The sequence below is a fragment of the Rhinoderma darwinii genome, chromosome 8 (assembly GCF_050947455.1).
Source record: "Rhinoderma darwinii isolate aRhiDar2 chromosome 8, aRhiDar2.hap1, whole genome shotgun sequence".
In the NCBI taxonomy this organism is placed as follows: Eukaryota; Metazoa; Chordata; class Amphibia; order Anura; family Rhinodermatidae; genus Rhinoderma; species Rhinoderma darwinii.
Window position 1 is genome coordinate 13,787,613 of NC_134694.1, and position 26,083 is coordinate 13,813,695.

A 26,083-nucleotide genomic window follows, 5' to 3' on the forward strand; every position below is an offset into this window, starting at 1 on the left:
TATTCACACACGCGTGAGTTTTTACGCAGCGAGTGTCCGTTGCGTGAAACTCGCTGCATATCCTATATTTGTTTGTTTTCACGCACCTAGCCGCCCATGGAAGTCAATGGGTGCGTGTAAACCACGGACAGCACATGGACGAGATCCATATGCTGCCCGTGTTTTACTCATCAATTACATCGGAAAACGAAAAAAAGAAGTGAGTGCGAGTGCGTGAAAACCACATGCCACCTGCAAAGCGCACTGAGGCAAAACGCAACGCACGCGGACAGATTTACGCGCGTTTTTTACGTGCGTAAATCTGTCACGCTCGTGTGAATGTAGCCTTAGGTGGATTTAGTGGTTAGGGAAAGCTTTAGGACAACCCAAGTTAAAGCTGCAATGGTGGCCATAGGTTGTCACCGAACATTCCCCGAAACAGATGTGACTAAAGAAACTGCTGAATAAAATTTCCGGCAACTTGACAGAAGAGAACGACTTAAGGACTTATATTCACTGGGGATCGTTTGTGGAATTTCTCTTTATCCTGAAGCGGTTTGGTTTCATAGATTTAGCCCCTTTAAACAATAATATATGGTGTCCACATCACTTTTTAGATTTTTTTTAAGTTCTGTGGTCACACAGCTAGAATTATCCATTCCCCTCCTTTATTAAGCTACGCCCCCTGTTCCTTTCCTCTCTATTCCAGTCTGAGATTCACATTTACTCTTCAGTCTAGGCTAAGTGCGCCTTCCAGCAGCCAAGATGGAAAACCAAGTATTCCTGTCGTTTGTCTTCTACAGCACCCTGCTCATAGTAAAAATGTACATCCTGGCTATAATCACAGGGCAGATCCGGCTGCGGAAAAAAGTAAGTCCTACTATCTTGGTACTTTTGTAAATGCTGCAGTTTACTATGTAGGTAAATTAGGACCAGTGGGATGGAAAGGGTTAAACTTTTCCTTCCAGCCTTTAAAATGCTTGTCAAATCCTGGGGGCTCACATTGAATAGCAGGAGTACAGGTTTCTGGTAGAGCAGCATGTGTTGAAACCGAGACAGTATAGCTTAGGGTGAAATGGGGAAAAACGATTAGAAAGTCAGGGTAACCATAGTTGTCAATTCCTGTTGGTGAGTAAATGGTTAATGGTTTGGGATCAGTAACAGACAGTTGTTAATACCGAAGCGTGAAAGTGGTGATTGATGTGTGTGTGGGGGAAGCCTGGAGTTAGCGAATTTAAAAGGGTTATAATAGGGAATTGCATAACTAGCAGTTCCCTAATACCGTGATAGTATTGGAATATCAAAACAGTCTATATAAGTCGTCCATTGACAGAATACAGACTGCTATAAACAGTGCCTGTATTCTGCTGACTGCTCTGGGACAGCAGGGGAAAGGGAATTAAAATAAACCTATAGGATAATTGTCTAATCTTTTTAAATGGTAATGGGTAAATGATATTAGACTATTCCCTAAAAAAGTCATTTGCTTTGGACAATCTCCTTTTTCTGTTAGGACCCCCAAAACTAAGCTGAGCACAGGATGCCCCACTGACTTGGACCCCTAGCGATCAGCTGTAATCTGCAGGGAACCTGTCAGCAAATGTTCAGTTCCCCTGCAGCGCCCCCATGGGAGAAGTTGAGCATTACATGGCGACTATTCAAATCAATGGACTGTCCATGCAGTGAATAGAAATGCGGAGTCCTTTGGAGACAGAAAAACTCTTTGTAGCTGCTTTCCCCTACAATGGAGGTCCTGTTAGGCTTTGTTCACACTTTGGCTCAAAAATCTGCACCAAAATCTGCAACAAATCGCAAAGTCAGAAGTGCTTTTAAGAGGAATGGGAACTTGTACATCTCCTTCCTCCTGGATCCACTTTGGCTCAAAAATCTGCATTAAAATCAGTAACAAAATCTTTAACAAATTGCAATGTTTTAACAAAGCATCAGAAGGTCCATCCTCTATTCATTCTGAAAGGGTTTATTCACACGTGCAGGTTTTAAACAGGTTTTTATGCAGATTTTCAAGCCAAAAATCAGGTGTGGATCATAGAGGGAGAGAAAGTATAAAGGACAGATACAACTCCTCCTCTTATTTGAATCCACTACTAGTTTTAGCCTCAAAATCTGCAAAACAAAAACTGAACAAAACCTACATGTGTGAATACACACTAATAGAGTATTTGAAAATGAGTTTCCTAATCCCCTTTAATATAGTCTTTATAGAACCTCCAAAGGTGATTCCCTGCCCAATTCCTGTATGCAGTAGTTATGGAGGGTCTGGAAACATAGGAGTATTGTACACCAGCTGCTGCCACGTGCTTCTCACCGTCTTGATTACAGCTTTTTCTCAGAAGGCGTAAAACATGTAACCGCCCTTTAAATAGTCAACACATTCATTAAACCAAAAAGAACAATGACACTGATGAATGAGAGTGGTTAGATAACACTCTTGACATAGGGTCACAGGACAGATACACAGGATACACCTGTTTAATGACCCCGAATATATCCTGGGAAACAGGAATATCTAGAATGTGATTGGTTTTTCAGTATCCCGAGATTAACAAGCCTACACTTGTCACATGTCTACCTGACCCCAATGGACCTCGCATAGTGAAGTGACGAAGATACTGTCTAAGAAATATGGACCCTTTTAGGGGATTCTCAAGAACATTAGAGGTTGACCAGGATTAGAAAAACATGGCCTTTTTCTTTTAAAAACAGCACCACACCTATCCATAGGTTGTGTGTGGTATTGCAGCTCAGCGCCAACATGGGTGCTGAGCAAAACCAGAAACAACCCATAGACAGGTGTGGCGCTGTTTTTGGAAGGAAGAAGACGTTTTTTTGACAACCCCTATGTGGAAGCCATAGCTGCCCCTGTGAAAAAAAATAGAGCTGATGAACATCTAGAAAGTAAAGTAGCTCTAGGTCCATGGTGCGTTAACTATTTACGTGCATTGTACATCACCTTAATGGGTCAGTTGCATCAATATCTAAGCCATGTCTTCCAGGCCCAGGGTACACATCGCTAAGCAAAAGATCATATTTTACGTCTACTCAGCTGCCGAATACAAGATCTGGAGGGAAGGTAGTGATACTCAGGGCGTGGAGCTATGCGGATGGAGAATTGGGTCAGACTCTGGTAATAAACACCATCTCCATATTTCAAAAGACCCATAGACTAGACTAGTGCCGAGGGCAGGATATAATGGTGGAGGTGTTGGATGGGCATTTTAAAAGAGGTTCTCTAACCATATAAATTTATAAGAACAACTAATCAACATGGCAGCTAATGATAACGAGAAGCATGGCATAGAATCTGTCGTCATCTCCAACCTTCAACCAATTCAACCTTGAGTTGAGTCATTTAAGCCAGACTGGTTTCTAGGTAACTGGTGTCTGACAATATCATATAATAAGCTGTAGTTGCTAAGCAGTGTATGACAGCAGAGTACAATGGCGTATAGTCAGAATGCTTTCATCATGTGTATATATAAATATATAGTATACATATATTTGCACAACCTGTACACCTGCTCTAGATGTAGAGGTCAAACTTTCTTCTCTCAATACCTTCTGTGACTTGTCAAAGGCTTATTAACTCTGCCCTCACCCAGGGCTATATCTGTAAGATAGGCAAACTAGACAAGTGCCTAGGGCAGACTAGATATAGGGCTATGCTAATAAGCAATAGTTAATACAGCTCTGTCCTGAAAAAGGATTTGTTAAGACAGGCTGCTTAAATTGTGTTTTATAGAAGATGATGTGATTTTCTTCTGGACTCTGTGCATGGGGTGGGCACTGGGGCATCCACTGCTTGGGGTATAATATATGGGAGGATAAAACAGGCATAGACAAGTGCAGCAACAAGTGTGAAATAACAGGCCATCATAACGGGGAAGATATGAATCTGTATACAGAGAGCTCCCCCTAGTGTTGGCTGCAGGTAGCCACTATCACAGTGTCATGGAAAGCAGTTCAGTATCTACTACCTAGCATTTGCGTGCCCTGATATATAATATTGCATGATAAAACAGGCCATGTAATGTTATCCAGGAGAGAGCTGATTATGAATTCTGTGTGGCTGCGGAGATGTGAGACAAAACAGATGTGCTGGGAGGACTGGATTTTCCTCTACCCACAATGCTTATAAAAATAAAAAAACGCCTCCAAGCAATCGCCGGGGCTGCATCATCTTTTCTTAATATCCCGTTAATAATGAATTTTTGGTATTATGCAACATTGGGAAGGTCCTACAGGAAGCCGATGTGTGGAAGGTCACTAGGAGGGCACAGAGTCAGTTTATGCTATAGAAATGTCATCGGTGTCATTATACAGATGACCAAAATTAAAGTGCAACTCCATCCACTGTGGATATGATCATCAATAGTACAGTAAACATTTCAAAGTCAAATACTGAAGACTTTTTAAAAAAATTGGTTTTGATAAATATATTTTTTTAACCTTTCAATTTAACGCCCATCATGCATCAGGATGGAACACAGATTTCATAGTCTTTATCCTGGGCGGAGCTGTCTCTTGTGCTCATTGTCTCCCCCTGCTGGGTAATATATGAAGTGCCAGAAGAGAATGCTTATTGCTCGAGAATGTGGATGTTACTTTTTTCAATTAAGCAGCGCTCATAACTGTTTCAAAGAACAACTTTTTTGGATGAGACTTATGCAAGCGTACAGTGCCGCTCCCCCAGCAGCTGAAATAGACAGCACCCCTGAACTCTTCCAGAATAATAATTCTTAAAGGAACAATTGCAGGGATGCTCCATAGTAGCACCTCCACTGCAGCCAATATTTGTCTGCCGCTGTCATCTGACACGCTGTCACTATGGACGCTATGTCAGCAAGGTAACCGTCAATAAGGACATCACTTTGACAGCCAGCAATTGGCTGCTGCAAACATCTGACGTGTTGTCACTATGGATGTTACGTCTGCATGCTATTCGTTCATCACCACTGCAGCGAGCAATTGGTGGCTATGGGCGCCATGGAGCCCTGAGGGCAAGGAGGCCCTCCGTTTTTGAAAAAAATTAAAAAAATAGAAAAAAATAATAATATATAGATTAAGGCATTTCCTACTAGTCTTCTTTTAAAGTTCTGCACTAATTATTCCCATGTCTTATGGTTTGAAGTCAACTAACGGAACTGGTAAGGGTAAGGGAGTGCCAACAGGGTGGTGACTGACAATGAGCACTTCATTTTTTGCCAATTGGATGTTGGAGACCAAGGGGCCGACATACAGTTCTGCACAGGAGTCCTCCGCTGTCTATGTCCGCCTCTGGTACAATATATTCATCTGAAACGGGCCTGTAATAACAATGCTGCCTACAGTTCCTGCTTCCTAATCATAGAGATTTGCTACCCTCACATGTGCCTGCTGTCCACATGACTAACTGCAACTTACTGTCGTAAATTCTGCCTGATAATAATTGATGGTGACAAATAGTTCATGGAAATGTCAGAGCTGAGTTACTGTTTAGCAACTGGTAAATCTTTACCGGAGTTTCTTCTTTAAAGAGAACCTTTCACCTGCCCATACATGTGTAGCTGAGTGTAGCATGTAATGGGGAGGGCTGCACAAACCCTGGGGCACTTTAAAAAAAATTCTACCCTCCTCCGTTATCTCGATATTGGGGTGTTATATTTGGCACTCGATATTTAAATAAACTGTCAATGGGGCGTGTAATGGCAAGGGGGCGTGTAACATGGCTGTGACACTGTCCAATCAGCTACGGACAGTATCACAGCAAGAGCTGGAGAGAGAGGAGAGTGTGTGCGCGCGCGCGCGCACACTCTCACTCTTCAGCTCTCGGCAGACAAGGACAAGACTGTGATCTCTCGCGAGAGCTCACACAGTCTTGTACTTGTCTGCCGAACTGGCAAGGGGGCATGTAATAGCAAGGGGGCGTGTCACTGCGGCGGACTGTGCAAGAGCTGGAGAGAGGAGAGCACGCATGCGCGCACACTCTCTCCTCTCCAGCTCTTGCTGTGATACTGTCCGTAGCTGATTGGCCAGTGTCACAGCCATGTTACACGCCCCCTTACCGTTACACGCCCCATTGACAGTTCAGGGGGGTATTTAAATATGAGGCGCCAAATATAACGGCACCGATATCTAAAGAACGGAGGAGGGTAGAAAAATATATATAAAGTGCCCCAGGGTTTGTGCAGCCCTGCCCAATACATGCTGCACTCAGCTGCCCATGTATGGGCAGGTGAAAGGTTCTCTTTAAGTATTTGAAAAAATAAATCAGGAGTTTTGTTTTTTAAGATTTTAGATTAATATTAGATTGATACTGAGCAATGTATCTGGATTTTAAGGTTATGTATACTTTTGCAACTGATATTGCTCCAAAATCTCTAAAATAAAAAAAAAACAAAGCAACTTTGCAAATAGTCTTGACTGGAAAAATGTTACCGTATTATGTATACAGCTCCTATGCAGACCTATGGTTACAGAATACCAGAAAACTCTGTGTGGTCTGGTCCTGCAGTTATGTGTTTTTTCCATTCCCTCTACTTACCTACAGACCGTAGAAGAGGGGAAGAGGTAACAGAGTATGATGACTCCAGGATCAGACTACACAACGCTTGTTTGTAGTCTGTAGTGATGGAGACACATAGGTCTGCATAGGAGCTGTAAACACAAAATGATAGGGTTTTCTTTACTAGACTATTTGCAACTAGGTTTTTATTTTTTTATGTTTTTTATACGTAGTGGATCAACAACAGTGGGAGACACTAATGGGTTGTGTCTGGTATTGCTTTCACTTGAATAGGGCTGAGCTGTAATAACAAGCAGAGCCTAAGTACAAGGGTGGCACTGTTTCTGAGAGATAAAGCAGGCCTTATTTCTAATATCATGCAACCCTTTTCAACCTGCTATAACTATCGCTGTTATATTTTGATGCCCTCTACAACAGGCTTTTGCCAACCCTGAAGATGCCATGAGACATGGTGGGCTCGAGTTATATCGTGAAGACCCTGATGTAGAACGTTATCGAAGGTATGTGTCCTATACAATCAGACGTCATTACTGACCAAACAAAAAGTGCAGTCACGTACTACAAAAACAATGGTGCAGCGTCACAGGTAATCTGGGGGGGGGGGGGGGCCGACATAATGTCCAATGACAAAAAGAGGGTTGTAAATAAAGCTTAATCATTAAATAACAAAAAGTTCTGTTATTTTTAAATATACTTTGTGTTTCAATTCCTAATTTTGCAAGATGTTTGCTTGCGGTCAAGGAATGGGTACATTTTTGTTTACCTCCAGAGGCAGAAAACCTATACAGAGCTATTATTTCTCACAGCTGATTGGCTTGCTACAATGTATCATGCTACATAACCCTGTGTGGGCTGAATACATCAATAGCACAAACATCTCTCCTATTCGCTACAATGTATCAGTGCAGGTAAAATGTATCAACCTGGAGTCCGGGCTGTTTAGAGGATTCCCTAGATTGGGTTCATAGTAGCAAATCCACAGCTGTGAGAAGTATTAGGACTGTACAAGTTTTTAGTCTGGAATGTAAACAAGAATGTTCCCATTTACCGACAGCAAGCAAAGTTCTTGAAAATTGTGAGAAAAGCCCATCACTTATTCAATTTATAGAGTTGGGTGAAATGATCTAAGATTTAGATTTATGACAGGGGGGGGTAGCAGTCGCACCTTTGCCTGGGTGCCTGAGCGGGCCTAAAGTTGTCCTATCTGCCACATTAGTAGACACCACTATAATATATGGCACATGGTAGGTGGGGGGTCCTGATTTTGCATTAGGGCCCAGGTGCATAAAGGTATGCCTCTGATGGCAGGGGATCTGGGTATGCCCACACAGTAATATTGGATTGCTGGACCTACATTGGCATCTTCTGTTTTATGAAGTGTATGTGGTGCAACTAAAGGCCAAAAGCAGCTTCATGCCACATTTATTAAAACTGTCTAGCAGAAACTAGGCCTTGTAACCCATAGCAACCAATCAGCGTTCAGCTTTCATTTCTTAAACTGCTGTGGAAAAATGAAAGCTGCTCTGTGATTGGTTGCTATGGGCAACAAGGAGAATTCCTCTGTTAGACAGGATAGATTAATGAGGCCTCAAATGTTCTCTCAAATTACCTTCTGTAGTTCATTTTCCACTAATTTCCAGGGCTGTAATATTGATGACCTATACTTATCTAGGCTCAGCGTCGTACATTTGTTCTGGCTGTGCCTTTTACTGCAGCTTAGTATAATTCAGGGTTATAAACAGCGCCATGCCTAAGTCAACAATGGCGCTCCCCTTCATTCAGCTGAGTGCCGAGAGTCATACCCTCACCAATTAGATATTGAGGGCCTATCCTAAGGATGGGCCCTCAATATTTCAGTCCCAGAAAACCCTTTTATATCACCTGGTGATTTTGTTATTCTTTGTAACAAAACCAAACTAAAGTCCGACGATATAGTGTTTATGGCAGGTTAGGTTATATTGACACATTATGCATTTAAAAATTTATTTTTTTTAAAAATCAGTTAAACAATATAACAAAATTGGGGTAAAAACCTCAGCCAAAACAGCACGTGAAAAAAGAGATTAAACCCCATTTTACTGGAATAAATTAACTAAAGCAGCACATCAGGGCCCCCGAAATAGTGGTGTATTGGTATTCAGCTGCTTGTTGTACATAATCATATCATCATTGCTGTAATGCATATCAGCTCTCCATGACTTCCTGATGAGATTGTGGTAGACTTGTAATTATACACCAAAATCAAGCAGAGCTGCAGTGGAAAGCATGGGGAAGGAAAAAGCAGCATACTGAATCTCTGACAAGGACATTCATACCATATAGGCAGTGCAAAAAAGGTTCTATGGTACCCATGTAGAAGTGGGGCCTGATGAGAAGTTCTGCATGGCACCAACTCCCCATGGACACTGCCATGTTAGTAAATAAAGGCAAATAACCAGTCAGGGGGAATGCTGCCCTTTTGTCCTAGAAAAAAATCCTTAGATGCGCAGTGTGTGGCGGTGTTATAGTGGGTGGCGCTATGTTGCCCTCTCTATTCTATGAACACTTCTGATGTCTGCACAGGATTTTAGACTACCGCTTGCTCCCATTAGACTATGCAGCTCCTCATACTGTAGTTGTGCCCCAATGTAGTGATATAGTAATTTTCTGGGGGTCTCACCAATGGACAAATGTAGCAGATTGATGTAACACCAGGGTTTCTAAGACAGCGTGGACACTGTGTTTAGTAAGATTGGGTTTTGCCCAAGAAGTAGTAGGCTATGTTCACACAGAGGTTTTTGCATCTGGAATTTTGAGGCAGATTTTCATCTGCCTGCACGCCGTTTGCAGCGTGTTTTTGCGGTGTCTTTCGCCCACGGCCATTGAGTACCGCGGGAAAAAAACGCTGCGAAATACGCTTTCTCTGCCTCCCATTGATGTCAATGGGAGGTCAGAGACGTAAACGCCCGAAAATAGGGCACGTCGCTTCCTTCTCCTGCGAGACGGTTTTTCCGCTCGCGGGAAAAAACCGCCTCCGCCTCCCATTGAAATCAATGGGAGGCATTTTCGGACTTTTTATTGGTGCGTTTTCCGACGTGTCAAAAGACGTGTCAAAAAACTCTGTGTGAACTGGCCCGTAAAGATTTCTTCTTAAAAATAAAGAACTGAAATTAAGGAACGTTACATCTGGGCCATTCTTGTGATCTGTGTGTGTTTCAGTGAATAATGACGGCAGGAAAGGGAACAGCAGGGTTAAGCCACAGCTCAGTCTGGGGTAAGATACAGGTAGTCCGGGAAATAGGATTGCCAGAGAAAGAGGTATGTAGAACTTGGGGTGGTGTGGAAGTAGTTAATGTTAGGCGTAAGTTTGGAGTTAGTAATGAGCGGTAGATCAGGGAAGATAATTTCACCATGATCAAAGTGACAAAGTACCACTCCATTGGGCTAAACAATATTAGTTCATCCTGACATTTATAGTTCACGAATACAATACCGAAACTGCAGTGAATACTGACACACTGGTAGGACAGAAGCAGGGAGGAGGAAACAATTCTGCAGAACAGTTCAGGGTCTGTGAAAAGCTGGTGACAACTTTTATAACCACTCTGTCACCCAGCAACCAGTTATGGGAAATTCTTTTAAAAGGTATTACGTGTTTTGTTTTACGAGAAGTCACTTATACTATGATTTAAAGGCTCACTTCCTTAGACCTTTCTGACGTAATCCTATCATTTCTGCACAAAATCAAATTGTAGCCTTCTCCAGAAACACAGAATCTGAGTATTTCGTTATGTGCAGGAACCTGATCTCCACCATGTCTGGGAAGAATTACTTTTTGGCCGTCATTAAATGTTAATACGCAATGCCAGTACCCACAGCATGAAGCAATCCAAAGTGAAATGTTATTTTTTTCAAAAGCTTCAATCTACTCTCACATGTCACTTGTTTGGGTGTATACCTCAGTAATATTAGTACTGACTGATGTCACTGACAAGAACTATAGCGTTACAAAGGCTGAACTGTATGGTGGCATAGTGGTTGGCACTGCTGCTTTATTGGATAAGGGATCAGGGTTCAATTCCCATCAGGACAACAGCTGATGTTTATGTGGGTTTCTTACCAAGCTCATTAATCTGTAGTGGGTAAAGTGTTTCTAGTAGCAAAATTAGACTGTAAGCAGTGCGGCGAAATTTGGCTTCTTAAAGGGATCGTCCCATCATGCCAACCCCTGTCCATATGCCCAATTAATAGAGATTATGAGCCAGAATGGAGCTCTTCCTGTTGTGGAGGACTCGGCCCGTCAATGTGTTACATGTTCAGCCATTTACTTTAGGGACAGCCTGACTGTCCCCTACTATTTTTATTTGGGGGTCTTACAGGTTTAATTTTTAATCTGTCCAGTTCTTTGTGTCCCTGAAAGATAAGCGGCACCAGATTATTATTATAGTGGCTGCTTCTCTCTATATTCCTATTGATACGGTATGGAGTCAGGGGTATATGAATATGGCCACTCTTGTCCATGTGCTGCATCTGTATTCAATACAACATTGTATTCAGTTGAATAGGGCTGAACTGTAATACAAGCCACAGCCTGTCGACAAAAGTGGCGCTGTTTCTGGAAAAAATGCAAACCCTTTTTTCTAATCTCCTAGAACCCCATTATCCTCTGAGCAGGGGGTAACCTGTCTAGGAAGGGCACCCTAATGCACTATGTACAAAGCAATTGATCTATAGCTGACAGGCACTCTGGATTGAAGATCCTGTCTGTGACGCTTCCAGTACAAGACAAGATATTCTTAGCTGTTGTATAATTCTCGTCAGTAAAAATATCATACTTTACATGGTCCTGTAATGCAGAACTGGCCTGATGCTGTTCGGGAGATGTTGGACTCCCCAAAAACGTCCCTCAAACATGGCACTTGTTGGCAGCATTAGGGTAACGTCTCAGGCTTGGCACCTTGTCCACACTGACTAAGAGGAGAGATATTTTGCATAGAGAGGAAGATATAATAATGCGCCAGGCCGTATATGGATGGATCACAGATGTTCCTATGTAATGTTGTTACCACAGTCACATCTTTCATCTTCTTGTCAGCCTCCTCAGTTTCAACCATCGCTGTCCAGGCCAAATCTGACTATTACTTTTTTCTCTGTAATGAAAGCAAACTTCTGGCGTAAACAGCCTGATGCTCTTCACACTTAAATAAAACAGAAGTTGTAGGAAGCGTAAGAAACGTTGGCATGAGTCACTTTTTCACAATTACGCAAGACATGGGACATTCTCTAAATACTGTTCACTAAAGGGTAGCATTAGTAATTGGTGATGACCATCTACATAAAGTTCAGCTGTGATCTAAGCAGTCATGTTTTTCCATAATTATGGGATGCAGACAATATATTTATAAGGTATGTCAGACCATTTTTATTGTTACAATAAAATTAGCATTTAGTTTTGATTAAAAATCTCCTACCATTTTATGTACACAACTCGTTTGAAGACCTATGTGTCTCCATGGTAACAGACTACAAACAAACCATGTGTAGTCTGATCCTGCAATCATGTGCAACTTCACTACCTCTTGTTGTTTACCTACAGAGAGTAGAAAAGGAGCCCATGATGTATAAATTAGATTTTTTAACATGACCAGTCTGATATTTTTAGGACATTATATGGATACACAATTATTTTAGTCCCATAAACAAAGCTATATTTTTGTTAAAAGGACTCATGACGATAAACTGGTCACAAGGTGAACTCCCTGCGATCGTCGATCTGTGGACTAACCAGACAGCAAGTGTTCAATTTCCCTGCAGTGCCATCACTGGAGAAATGAAGTCTTACATGGTGTCTATTGAGATGAATAGGCTGTTCATGTGATGCACAGATGTGCCGGGTCAGCCACATCAATGCCGCTCTGTGGGGCCTTAACCTAAACCTAGACATCTTCTTTAATGATTAACTATTTTAGCCCGATTATTCACTTTTATAGTTGTGTCTGGCCAGCTTCATGGATATCTAGGGCAGGTCTCAAAAGAAGATAAGAAAATAATAAGTCTGTTATGGAAAGCGGGCATGGCCCAGGTTGGCTACATCCCTGAGGGTATGTTCACACGCAGTGACCAGAAACGTCTGAATATACAGAGCTGTTTTCAGGCAAAAAACAGCTCCTGATTTTCAGATGTTTTTTTAACAACTCGCGTTTTTCGCAGCGTTTTTTGCTTCCGTTTTTGGAGCTGTTTTTCAATTGAGTCAATGAAAAACGTCCCAAGAAGTCTCCTGCACTTCTTTTGACGAGCCGTCATTTTACGCACCGTATTTTGACAGCGACGCGTAAAATAAAGGCTCGTGGGAACAGAACGTCGTAATTCCGATTAAAAGCAATGGCCAGATGTTTGTAGGCGTATTAGGGACGTTTTTTCTGGCGTAATTCGAGGCGTAAAAAGGCCCGAATTACGCCTGAAAACACTGCGTGTGAACATACTCTCATTATAATAGGTGATGAGTATAGGCATGATTATAGGGGCTCCAAAGGTTGTGCAAAGAGGTATATCCAGCACTCTTATAAAAAATCTAAATTTTATTCGGTCATATTAAAAACAGGACGATTAAAATGATAATCCCGGGACCACGCTTACGCATTTCAAACCTCTAGGGTTCTTAATCATAGTTTAGTTACCCAGTTGTGCGTTCACATTTTATACCCCATATCCTAGGTCAAATGATTTCCTATGGGTTGGGCTAACAAGCTCCAAAGGTTGTGACCATGCCCCATAAGGAGACTAGTACTATAAATGAAGTGTGATAGTTGGTTGCCAGTTACAGACTTTGCTTTGGGGTCCATGTGTTACAACGCTGGTGGTGAAAATCTGCGCATAGATCTCATTTCCACAGGCCTTACCATGTTGACAAACAAGGGGGTCATCATAGAAAGTGGATGGGGCAAACAAGCATCAAGTACTTCTGTCCTAGTTGGATAGGAGTATGCTGGTGTTAACCTACACAAGAAAAGGGGCGCAGTTTTTATCTTTGATATGGGACGCCCTTTTATATTCGCCCCTGTTTATACAGGTTGTTTTTACCAGCTTCTGTGTCAACACTGCCTAAATATAGGTTGGATTAGATGACCTTTTGGACTTGGTATCTACCTGGCACCTCAACATCTCCCTGGACCATGCCCTTCTTGGCCATTCAGATATCTGAAAATTGGTGCTAATTTGGATGAGATTTTAACGTTGACCCTAAGGCGTTCATGACGTTTTTTGCAGCTTGTTCAGAAATCTTCAAATTCCCTTTGTGCAACAGACTGATGCTGGAATAATACACGACTCCCATTTGTTGTTTGTATTGTATGTTAAGTAGACTATAAAAAGTCTACGAGAACTTGTGCTCCAGGGAGAAGGGTCATGCTGGGTTGATCTGTCAGAGCCATTACAATGGAGGCAAACATGAGTTTCTTTTTTATGTGCAGGAAACATGCTGCCCGAAATTTCAAGGTTGTATCCACGGGATGTTATTGCAGCTATAGGTTTTTCTTTGGATATATTTTACAAAGTGTTAAATGTTCCCCAAGGATCACTCTAGGAAAAACTAAAATATTGTGTTATGCCTAGTGCAGGGCGTGGGTGGGGTGAATGGGTGCATTACATAGACATTGAGCAAAATCATGCACCACCCTTTCAGGTCCTGCACTAAACATAACACAGTCTTGGCACAACCCCTTATACGTCATTGAGGATGGTCCCCCACTTGGGCGCATCCTTGCATTACATGGACGGCCATTCATCTGAATGGCTGGCATGTAATGCTACATTTTGCCTGCAGGGGCTGCTTTAGGGGAAATATGTAATTGGCCACTGATCATTGGGGTGAGAGAAGCTGGACCTACGGCAATCAGCTAATCACCGCAGCGGCTTCATTTTGAAAAGGGGTCATCTTTATGAGATAACTCCTATAAAAGAGGTTGTATTAGTCTTGGGCTCCATGCTGACTGGTCACGGTAAAAAAAAAAATCACAAAAATTACCACTGCTTTAGCGCAACCTTTCATGTAGGGTAGAAATTTGGGGCCAACTTGTGATGAATACAAGAATTCCAATATGGTCAACTTCTTCCACCATAGAAAAACATTGAGGTTTTAGTAAGCTGTAGTTTTCCGAGCCCTAGCCCTAGTTTTTTTAGTATAGGTGGACAAATATATACCTATACCTGACAATTGTATATATTGCAATTCCCTAATACATATAATGCTTTATGGGAATTGCTTCCTTTTTCAGAAAGAGCTATTGAATAACAGAGGAGCATAATGGGGAGGAAATTGAATTCCTTGCCCTGTGAGACCACAGCAGCCTGTATTCTGCCTATAGAGCTGCAGCAGTGGTGTAGCTATAGGGGGTACAGAGGTAGCAGTCACACACGAGACATGCATGGCCTTTGCAGGAGAAATGTAGCATTAAATAGCAAATGAATGGCTGCCCATGGACAAGCCGGGTCCGCCAGACCCATATAAGGCTCATAGAAGGGGATCCGAAGAGGGGGACCGCCTTCTATGACGTCCAATAAAGGTATAATAAGGAAATGTTTTATATGCAATTCCCTAAAATATAAGTGAAGTTTCCCCAAAGCTGGGGCTCCACATAACTAGAAGTTCCTGCTATGTCTCCTGCTGCGTTTAAATTAAATGTGGAGAGGTATAAAACACACTTCACAAACATCAAACACATCTCCCAAACCACAGAGGAAGAAGAGCAGCCTTTGTTGTGTGTCTGGCCCTTTGCATGATTTCCTGTTCTCTTTTTTTTCCTCCTGGTTTGATGTTGTCCAGGAATCCAATTTTCCATATCATTCATATTCTGGAGCTTTAAATGCCAACATTTAGTGACTCTCAATATAATCATCATGTGTATACAGAAGGCTGCTCTAAACAATGACCTCCAGCTAAAATAATGTACACCAAAATCACAGGGCCTCATAGCCAAAAAGAATGGGTCAGAATGGGTTACAGACCCAAATTCCCGGCTTGCCTTTATAACATATTATAACATAAATTATAATATTCTGCTTACCTGCAGGCACCACTAGGTGGAGCTCCCTGCAATTGGATTTCTACAGCTGCCATTGAACCTATTGGGTACTGTATGAATCTGTATGCAGTGAGGTCCCTCTAGTGGTGACTGCAGGTATACATAATTGTTGTGAAAAATAGCAGAGGTAGCAGCTAGGTCCCATCTCACCCTAGGTAAATGTTTATTTATATAGGAAATCGGAGCCTATCAGTCTCTATTGCTTGGCTTATTAATATAGGACCTAGGCACTCTTATCTGTGCATTGAATAGCACTACTATTTTGCCAGTGTATAGTAATATTATTAGGGCACTGTATGACTATTATTTAGGCATTACATAGCTTTGTCATTTGCGCATTTGTGGCACTATTTGGGCACTGTATGGTGATATTATTTAATATTATAGTATTGTTATTTGTGCTGTGTATGGTAGTCCATAATTGTAATATTATAGGACCCCTTTAATGCAGATTAATCACAGGTTTATTCCATTTAGTGCTTGGGCGCCATGGGACTGTTGTGGGCCCTGGGCAACTGCATAAATTGCATATTTCTATTCTAATAACTAGACTTTTTCTTCATTTCTATGCCCTTTGGATTCCTTGGGGAAGACTTTCCTTGCATGGGAATGTCAACAGACATAGCTGTTCAGGAAGCCACAATTAAGGAGGACAGTAATCCTTGTTTAACTTTTGTTTTTCCCATAGTAAACATAATATTTAGGGCAGTTTTACAATGTTTAGCTAATAACTTGGCAGCAACATGTTAAGTCGTCTTTGAGGAAAGTACAAAGTTTCTTCTGTTTAGGTATTACTGCAATGCTGTGTTTGTCAGATAGAAAACTTACTCTGCAAGTCAGAGTTAAGACCTTGATATATACGGGTTGTTACGCCTCAATTGATATACAACTTATAATATGTAGCTTGACTGCTTTTTGGCTACCTCTTGGGACCACTCTATTTTTTGGCACAGATGTCAGCATGAGAGCACTTTAGTGTAGTCCGTTTTCCAGGCAGTGGTCAGCATTGACGTACCCTGAATACTGTGTGCATCTTCTCAACTTCACTCCCAGCATGCTCCAGGATAGATCACAGATTTCCTATTCTCATTATTATGGGGGCAGTTTACTCCTGTGCTCATAAAATGTGTGCTCCAGTGGTAAATTCATGTAAACGGTCTCTATGGGCAAGAATTTCCTCTTTAATAGATGAAAGGGTCCCACCTTTTCTCGTACTCATCGCATGGCATTGTCTGTCTATGGACGCTCTATCTACCCACACATAGCAAGTCCATAGAATTAGCTGTATTGACCTACCTAAGTAAATAAACACATCCACGCAGTGCATTCCACAAGATTCCAGTAGCAAATCTAGAGAACATTAACAGTATCCAAAGGTGGAAGTTGCAGCAGAGGAAGCGTGATCTCGCGAGATCTCGCTGTAAATGACAGGTTACAACGAGATCACGCTTCCTCTGCTGTAACTACCATAGAAACAGTAACGAAGTGCAGAGATTGTGAATAGACATCCCTTGGAATGTCTATTCACTGTCTAAACACTTCAGTATTGTTAATGTGTTAGTATAAGACAGCACATAAGGATCTAGCAGGATCCCTATGAGCTGAGTAAATGAATGGAGAGGAGTTCATGAGGCTGATTGGTCAGCGTCATACACTCCCCTGTACAACGCCCACTTGGTCTAAAGTAAAAACACGCCCACTTGGGCATTAAGCAACTCATTAGCATAAATCTAAAATCGCTAATAAAGTGGTAAAAATAGATCGTTTTTAAAAAATAAAAAGCACTGCTGTCACCTACATTATAGCGCCCATCTCCTTATGTAGGAGATAAGCTACTTATAATGTGGTGACAGAGCCTCTTTAAAGCTCTCACAATAGCCACTGGAGCACAAACAATAGGTTGACATTGCCTGTGTTCTGCAGATCACTTTATAGCTTTGTTGTGTAGACTGGGACTTGACCAGCAGAGTCATCTAACTTTCATTAGATAGCAGAGTCAGCAGTTATCTCATTATCATTAGAAGGTGGGATTATCATTAATGATAGTACTATTGTACTGCTGGAAGCCTAAATAAGGCAGGATTGCAACACTATACCTTCAAATATAGCTCTATATACAGCTCCCCTGCCACTTCCTGGTCTCAGAGAGGGGGCTTACGCTATCGCTTTCTGGAGACTATTTTAGACTATGGACAATTTTTTGCCCTTTAACTCAGATTCATATCAGCCATAAAGTGCACACACCCTGCTGTACTGTCTATACAAAATATGCAGGAAGGTGGTGTGTTCAATATGGCCGCCCTCAGGGAAGTTTTTAAAAATAAATAGTTTCAACATTTAAGAAAATAAAAAACATACAATTTCTTTTCCACAGACTAACATTTACTTGAACTTGTCTGTTTCCTGTTATAGTTAATGTGGTTAAAGATAATTATCTGCACCCCCACGATATATACATTGACCCCAGGCTTCAGTTCAGTCCATTCTGTAGTTTGCATTGTGTAAAATGTAAGAAAGCTTTTTGGCTTAAGAATGCAGCTTGTGGAATGTTACGGTTTCATTACAGTCGTAAACATTATTTGCACCGTTAAAATGTTCTGGTCGTCGTCTTCTAACCAGTATTCCACATGTTTTCTTGTCCTATGGGGCCCCCAACAGCTGCAAAACCCAATCCAGGCCGACCAGCACAACAAAATTAAGCCACAGTGACAGCAGATTATGCATTTTGGACAAAAATAACACAAGGGAGTTAGGGGTCTGGGAGGTCATTTGCCCCAGAAGCTGGATGAAGTTGTATCCAGCAGAGTCATACAGAAGCAGTGAGTGAGCAACTGGTCCTGAATGGGCACTATTATTGAGGGCAGTCTGGATGGGCACCATGATCAACTAAACTTACAACTGCATTTTTGCCCCTCTGGGTGCAGTCATTTAGATTTCTATTATGTACAATAGTGGATGATAGGGCCATTCTGGAAACGGGACCTCTCCCTCCTGATAGAGTAGGATTCAGGGCCAGAGAAGTAGAGCCTGACAACAAAATCAAATTGGGGCATCCTTCCTGGTGCTTGCCCTCAGGTGTTCACATCAACATCAACCATGCCCCTATCCTACCCATAACTAACACGTTGCCCAGCTCTCTCTGTGCTGCAGATCCTCGGACAGAGCAATGGTTCTAGAGTTTGGACTTGCACCCTGCACCTCCTTAGCACCATAGCTGTAAAATGGCCTACCACGGACCTGCTGCATGATGTGCAAGGGGCCAATAACTGTCCCTCTGCTCTCTGTGTCTGCCCCTGACCCCAATATCACTATACTATAATCTATGGGAGACATGAAATAATGCATCTCTTCTGGCTGATGGGGATCACTCGACTCATTGACTTCTATCTTCAAAACCTATTTAGTAGGTGCTTTGGGCACTCAGTAGTAAAGTATTATTATGGGATGTTGTAGGATACCCCCAGCCTCTGAATCCCAAATAGTCGGACATGTTAAGCATACCTCTCAACATTTGAATCCCCATTTGCGGGACAGTTTTAAGCCCCACCCCTGATCTGCACAAACGCCCACTTACTGACATATTTGCATAAGACCCGCCCCATTTGAAGTCCGTGTTTAGGGACAATGCCGCAAAAATATGGGACTGCTGAAAGATATATTTTATGCCCCATATCGCCCTGACTAGGGAAAAGTCCCTTATCAGCTCAGAAATGTTTAATTTTGTTAACATTTACATAGATCATATCCTGGTTGTGGGCCAGTCCAGTTGCCAGATATGGTTATAGGATTGCCCTATCTTGCCCCTATAGCATAGTATGGAGAGACGTAAGTATAAGTGTTGCAGACAGTGTTGGACTGGGGTTTATTGGGACCCCCAGAGGAGATGATCCTGTAGGCCTAGCCTCTATCTAGGACAGATCATCAATAAGATCTAAGAGGTTATTAGTTAATTATCCCATAAGAAATAGACCCCAGTGACAAGGGATTGGCTCCAAAGTTCGCTCCAAATGGGGTTGACTTCTGCTGGATCATTTGTGCCCATTATTGTGTCAGAGCATGGCCCACCGGGGGATTTCCATGGTGGGCCAGTCTGACCCTAGGTGCAGTGGTTACCCCATAAGAAGACACCAGTACTACAAATGACTGTGATAGTTGAGGGGGCTTTTTACAGATTTTGCATTGTGGCGCAGGAGCTTCAAGTTGCGTCTCTGCTAGTTACCCAAGTGTGCCAATACAATGCACAGGCACATGGACCCTGGGTGAGATTTGGATGACTTTTGTTTGAAGTTCATATCATTCCACCCAGGAGGTGTTTTATTTGGACAGTGAAGCCTGGTACAGGAGGTCAGCTCATTCCCATGTGCTCAGTGTTCGTCTAGATGCAGGTTTACCTTGATCTCCTCGGATTAGTTTATTGGGCGCTGGGATGTTCTTCACAAAGCGCAGTTTACTTAGTTGCCAGGTGAAGTTACTTCTCTAATACGACAATAAAATGGTGTCTGCCTTTACTTGCTAATGACGAGTACAGGGAATGACGCAGTGAGGAGGGCATCTGCAGGAATATTCTGGGCAGTCTGTAATGTACGACGACTCCTGAGATATAGAAAGGCTTTATGTAATGATATGATGCTACATTAGACATATATGTAATAACATGTTATATTTTACGATAATCCCGCCCAGAGCTGACTGTTCAGTTTGGCCGATGTATGTTTAAAAGGGGCGTACCCGCTATAAATGCAGGCCATGCCACTACTGTGGGGCACAAGGCGGCTCCAATTGCACATTCACTATATTGGGAAGATACATTGTAGCTTTGGCACAATACATTTCTCTGAAGATCTGTCACTATGACATGTCAGAAGTTTGTTGAACATTTAGTTACCCTTTAATTGGCTTTCTTTAAATTGCCCCAAGGGTGTAGAAGTAGGGTCCAACAGCAGCGTCTGCATGTGGCTGATACCCGCTCATTGGTGGCCAATGGCCGCACAAATTTACCCGTAATATCCACCAAAATGTGACATAAGGAAATTAGATTGTGAGCTCAATTGGAGATATCTGGGTGCATTTTCAGTACCAAGTTGCATAATCTACTGGCGCTCTATAAATACATAAAAATAAAAGAAAAAATAAAAGAAAATGAAAAAAAAAAAAGAAAAATGTGCAGTATAAGCTAATTCTATGAGGACCTTGCTGTACCGTGTGCTGCGGTTGCAATATTTTTGGAGACTTTAGGCATGCGGAAACATCCAAAGCTCAGCTCATTCCATGGGTATCCACATATACAGTGGAGTTGTGTATACATAGCTTTTGCTTGTGTTGCTAATGAAAAGGGAACTCCCTAGCTAATGTTTATACAACCCCTGTTTATATAACGTCTCACTTGTCGCTCTAATTCTCCCTCTGAGAAAGTGGAGAAGGATCCATCCCGCATGAAATCTGCAGTTAATTACTATGCAGGGGGACGGGGTCTACTTTAGAGACGGCCTTTCATTCTGTCCAAAACTTTTCCTGGATCACATTCCAAGCTCAAGGCTCCATAGGAAATTGGAGACAAGTTACAGAATGAAAAGATTCAGCTGCAGATCTCCTGTAGTCGTTCAGTCTGCCTCTGCTGCTGCTGCTGCTTCTTGAAATTTAAAGCGTAACTAAACGTTCGATCATCTTTTTATTTTCTAGCAGCCTGTGTCATAGAAATATGTTTTGTAATATACTTTATTCATGAATTTGGGCTCCTTTTTGTGTTATATGTGTTTTAAATGGTCACTCTGACACTTTTCTACCACATTTTATTTCTTGTATTTGTCCCGTTTCTAGCAGAAATCCGTACGCCGTTTGCATGTACTCGGTGTTGGGACTCTGCTGCCTGTGTGTACGGGTGCGCGGCGGTCCCATCGTGACGTCAGGAAGGTCTCTCTATGTACTATACAGTTCTCTATAGAGTAGCAGGCAGCAGCAGAGCGCAGGGAAGAGAACGTGATGAGCTCTGCTGCTGTCCAGTCTCTAGTATGTGAAAGCCGCTTCACTACGACCTTGTACCCTCGCTAGACCTGCGCTTCTTCTGTTAAAGAAGCACGGTCCGTAAAAAGCAAAAAATAGGACATGTCGTATCTTTTGCCGAGCCTTTCTACAGACACCTTCCCGTAAATCTACAGGAAGGTGTCCGTGGTCAATAGAAGTGAATGGGCCTGTAATTACAGATGAATTCTACAGCCGTGTGCATAGAGCCTAAGGACTGTAAAAATCGTCCGTCATTGGGGACCGAAATTATGACCACAGACACCTTTCTGTATATTTATGGGAAGGTGTCATAAAATTGTCCTGCAAATTATGGAACATGTCCGTTCTTTTGCTTCTTACAGGCCGTACTCGAATACTTTGTATGGGATCACGGGCTGAAAATGCGAGTGGGTGTCCGTGGCCGCCAGCAGCCGGCCGTGCTCGTAGTCGAGGGCAGTGATTACGGGCACAGCTGTGTGCATGGGGCCATACACAGTGTATCAGTTTTGCCTGGAGTGTTCCTTTAAAGGGTATGTGCACACACACTAATTACGTCCGTAAATGACGGACGTATTTCGGCCGCAAGTAGTGGACCGAACACAGTGCAGGGAGCCGGGCTCCTAGCATCATACTTATGTACGACGCTAGGAGTCCCTGCCTCGCTGCAGGACAACTGTCACGTACTGTAATCATGTTTTCAGTACGGGACAGTTGTCCTGCAGCGAGGCAGGGACTCCTAGCGTCGTACATAACTATGATGCTAGGAGCCCGGCTCCCTGCACTGTGTTCGGTCCGGGACTTGCGGCCGAAATACGTCCGCCAATTACGGACGTAATTAGTGTGTGTGCACATACCCTAATGGTGAGGTTATGTTCACATGGGCTATTTTCAGTCGTTTTTTGGGCCGTAAACGTCACGAAAAATGGCTGAGAAATCGGAAGAAGAACGCCTACAAACATCTGCCCATTGATTTCAATGAGAAATACGGCGTTCTGTTCCGACGGAGCGTTATTTTACGCCTCATTTTCAAATAACGATGCAAAAAAAAAGACGCACCGTAAAAAGGAGTGCGTGTCACTTCTTAAGCCGTTTTTTGGAGCTGTTTTTCATTCACTCAATAGAAAAACAGTTCCAAAAATGGCCATAATAAACGCCGCAAAAACACCTCCATATTTTCAGACGTTTTTTGTTAAGCGTGTGAACATACCCTGACCGTGTAGAGATACATGTTGCCCAAAAAACTAGACTTCTGTTCATTGGATTACAAGATTTCCCATTATTACTTAGAAGATGTTAACAAGCTCCTGTTAATGGATCTGATTTTTCTTTCTTTTTTTTTTGCTGGTAGTTCCTTTTGGATGTGATCAATCCCTTATAAAAAGTGGATTACTGGATACTACTGTATATAATAAACTCCTGTATTATCTGGTTTACCTGTCACCGCCATATTAATGACTGTCTGTTTTGTTTCCCCTAGAGCTCATCGAAATGACATGGAGAACATCTTCCCATTCCTCTTCCTCGGCGCCATCTACTCCTTACTGGATCCTAATCCCAGCATCGCCAGAATCCATTTCTTAATTTTCTTCATAGGTCGCTTAGTACATACAGCAGCCTATGTATTGGCTCTGAAAGCCCCGACACGTTCCATTGCCTACAGTATAGCGCAACTGCCATGTTTTTCTATGGCATTCCAAATTCTTTTTTCTGTCGCCTCCTACTGGTAGACAAGAGCGTAGCATGTTCATACACTACAAAGCCATGGCCGGGATTCAGTTCAATATTGTGTCTGTAAAGTCAGTAAGGATAATTTCCCTAATTGCACACGACCGAGTGCCACTCATGCCGTTTTTCACGTCATCCGTGTGGCACCCGATAGTTTTCACGGACCCATTCACTTTAGCGGGTGAATTGGGTCAGTGAAAACGGACCCGACATTCCAATCCGTGGAAAGATAGGAGGACATGTCCCATCTTTTCACGGATCATGGACGGGACCCGGCCGGCACACACTGTCGTGTGCATGAGGCAGAAGTGCAAACATTAACCTCCAAAGTCCCGCATGTATCTTATTCATTGCATTTTTGTGAAAGGTCTTTATTATGTAACCAAACATCAGTATTTTGACTGCACATTATTTCACTAATAATGTCGACAGCTTCTGACGTAGCTTGTTATATTTTTGTATACAATTGATGAAGGTTTTTATTTTATTCGTAATAGAATTAGTTTCATTTCAACTTTTTTGTCTTAAAGGGGTTATTTTAGAAGAAGAAAAAAACAATAAAAAAAAAAAAAACAGCGCCACTCATGTCCGTGGGCTGTTTCTGGTATTGCAGTTTTGCCTCAATAGAGCTAAGTTGCAATACCAGACAAAACCCATGGAAAAAAACATAGGATGAAGGGTGTACATAAAATAGTGACCACCCCAGTAGATGACATGGGTCCCCGGAAAAGTGATCCCAGCTCCATTTCTCAACAAGCACCACAACATTAGCAAATAATGGTGGAGGGACCTGCCCTGGTCACACTGTCCTTCTCTTCTACAAGTGAAGAGGATGGTGATCAAGTGCTGGGAGTCCAGCAACTTGTATCCTGATATTGAGGGTAAGATGGAGTGAACCATTTTTATTCCTCACTGTGTCCCCCCGCCTTTTCGTATGTCCCTGTGTAGTAATATATAGGACTCCATTGACTGTTACAGTATAGATTGTGTTTCCTCTTAACATGCTCTTATACTACGAAGGATTTTTTTTTCTGCATCTACCTATCATACTTGCCATCAATCACAGTTTTTGTAGGACTGTGCCACAAACCAGACCACAAAAGGGGTGGGGTTATACAGATTTACATAAAATGTGGCAGGGGTGGGGCTTGTAAATGCCCCGCTATTTGGGATTGAAATGTTGGTAAGCATGATATACCGGATGTGCTTAGTTTAAGGTCAGTTTAATGTGAATTGTTTTCTTAGACCTTGTAAGATGAAGTATTATTTGTAAAACTGGTTCTCAATCCGGGTTGCAGAACACAACTATGGTCCAAACAACGGGTCACTTTTGGTTAATGCACTACATAAATATTTGGGTCTTCTATTGCGATGTTCCCCCCCCCCCCCTCAGCTGTCATTGGGAGAGGTACCACTTGGTAAATCTTCACTTTCCCTGGGTCCTCCATACTGGGAGCCACGTTTTGCAGCTGTTCCTGGTATTCTTGGGGACCTTCTTTATTACCGCCACGTGCCCAATGAAATATGACCTGCATGGAGATTATGTCACAAGGAAGGATTATTTGTATGTACTGTGCATTGACATATTGATTACGTGCTGGGCATGGGTACAGGTTATATTCCCGTGCACCAGGCTTCGTGCTACCAAATGTCAATACTCATATCAACGGGAAGTTCCACCATTGCAACCAATTTATTGTACTGTTGCGAAGCATCTAGAATGAGAAAGGAAGCAACTTTGCAAATAGTCTTGATTAAAAATATCCTACCGCCTTGTGTATGTAGCTCCTGTGCCAACCTATGTGTCTCCATGGTTACAGACTGCAAACAAATCCTGACGTTTTATTCTCTTTCATCTGTCCTGTACATTTGTTAGGTTAGCAAGAAGCAGTGGGCAGATGGAAGGGAGTATGACTGCAGGATCAGACTACACAGGGTGTTTGCAGTCTGTATCCCTGGAGATACATAGGTCTGCATAGGAGCTGTGTACACAAAACAGTAAGAGATGTTTTCTTCATTTTTAATGCTTTTTATACAGTTTTGGTTTAAATTCATGAAACGTTTTTATTTTTCATGCTGGAAAAATATTTTTAATTAATTATTTTGAAAGTTTCTGTAGACAATTTTAGGCCTCATGCACACGACCGCATTGTTTTTTTGCGGTCCGCAAAACAACGGGTCCGTTGGACAACAAAAAACCCTTGTTGAGCATCCGGGTGTCATCAGGACTCACGGATCCACAATTCACCAGTATTGGTGAATCCGCAAATCCGGACCGTAAAATGACTTGTCCTGAGTTTTTGCGGTGCAGATTTGCGGCCCTCGCACCGGTCCGTCTGAACCACGGTCGTGTGCATGGGGCCACAGAAAAGAATGGGGCCGCAATTAAATGTGGATAAGTTGCGGCCGCAAAAGCAAAGTCATGTGCATGAGGCCTAAAGAAACAAATTAGAAGGGGAATGTTAATGTCTGGCAGAACTGTTTATGGATTAGGATATATTGTTTATACTTTTTGTTGAATTTTATGTGTAAAATAAAACATGCTTTGAAGTGAATCATTCTTATAACTCGTGGACACTGCCCTCTAGTGGATCATTCTGAAATAGAACATTATGTACATATAGATGTCCGGTTTATATAAACTACTGAAGAGAAGGAGTTGAGGTATTGGCCAATCAAATGTTATCTTACTGGAGCCAAAGTGGAAAGGCCCTTTCCTGGCACCGTTTCCATTTTTTAATAGAAATGAGCTCTAGTGATAAACCATCAATGTCTTGGCTGAATCAAAGTAAAACAT

General features: G+C 42.3%; 2 protein-coding genes across 5 annotated transcripts in view; one reads left to right on the forward strand and one right to left on the reverse strand.

Moving 5' to 3' along the window:
• SPOUT1 (SPOUT domain containing methyltransferase 1) overlaps positions 1–26,083 on the reverse strand; it is a 60,586-nt gene that overhangs the window by 34,062 nt on the left and 441 nt on the right. For 2 of the 4 annotated variants that reach the window (XM_075835187.1, XM_075835189.1), the window contains exons 1-2: positions 19,953–20,148; positions 11,317–11,679 (exon numbers count right to left, since the gene is read on the reverse strand). The gene's annotated coding sequence lies outside the window, so the exon portion shown is untranslated. Of the gene's footprint in view, positions 1–11,316; positions 11,680–19,952; positions 20,149–26,083 lie in introns of those variants that run through there. The other 2 variants (XM_075835190.1, XM_075835188.1) reach the window with 2 other exon arrangements.
• PTGES (prostaglandin E synthase) lies at positions 698–25,832 on the forward strand. Its single transcript, XM_075835192.1, has 3 exons — positions 698–849; positions 6,920–7,002; positions 23,039–25,832. Exons 1-3 carry the CDS (start codon positions 745–747, stop codon positions 23,286–23,288), a joined length of 438 nt encoding a protein of 145 aa, XP_075691307.1. The 5' UTR covers positions 698–744; the 3' UTR covers positions 23,289–25,832.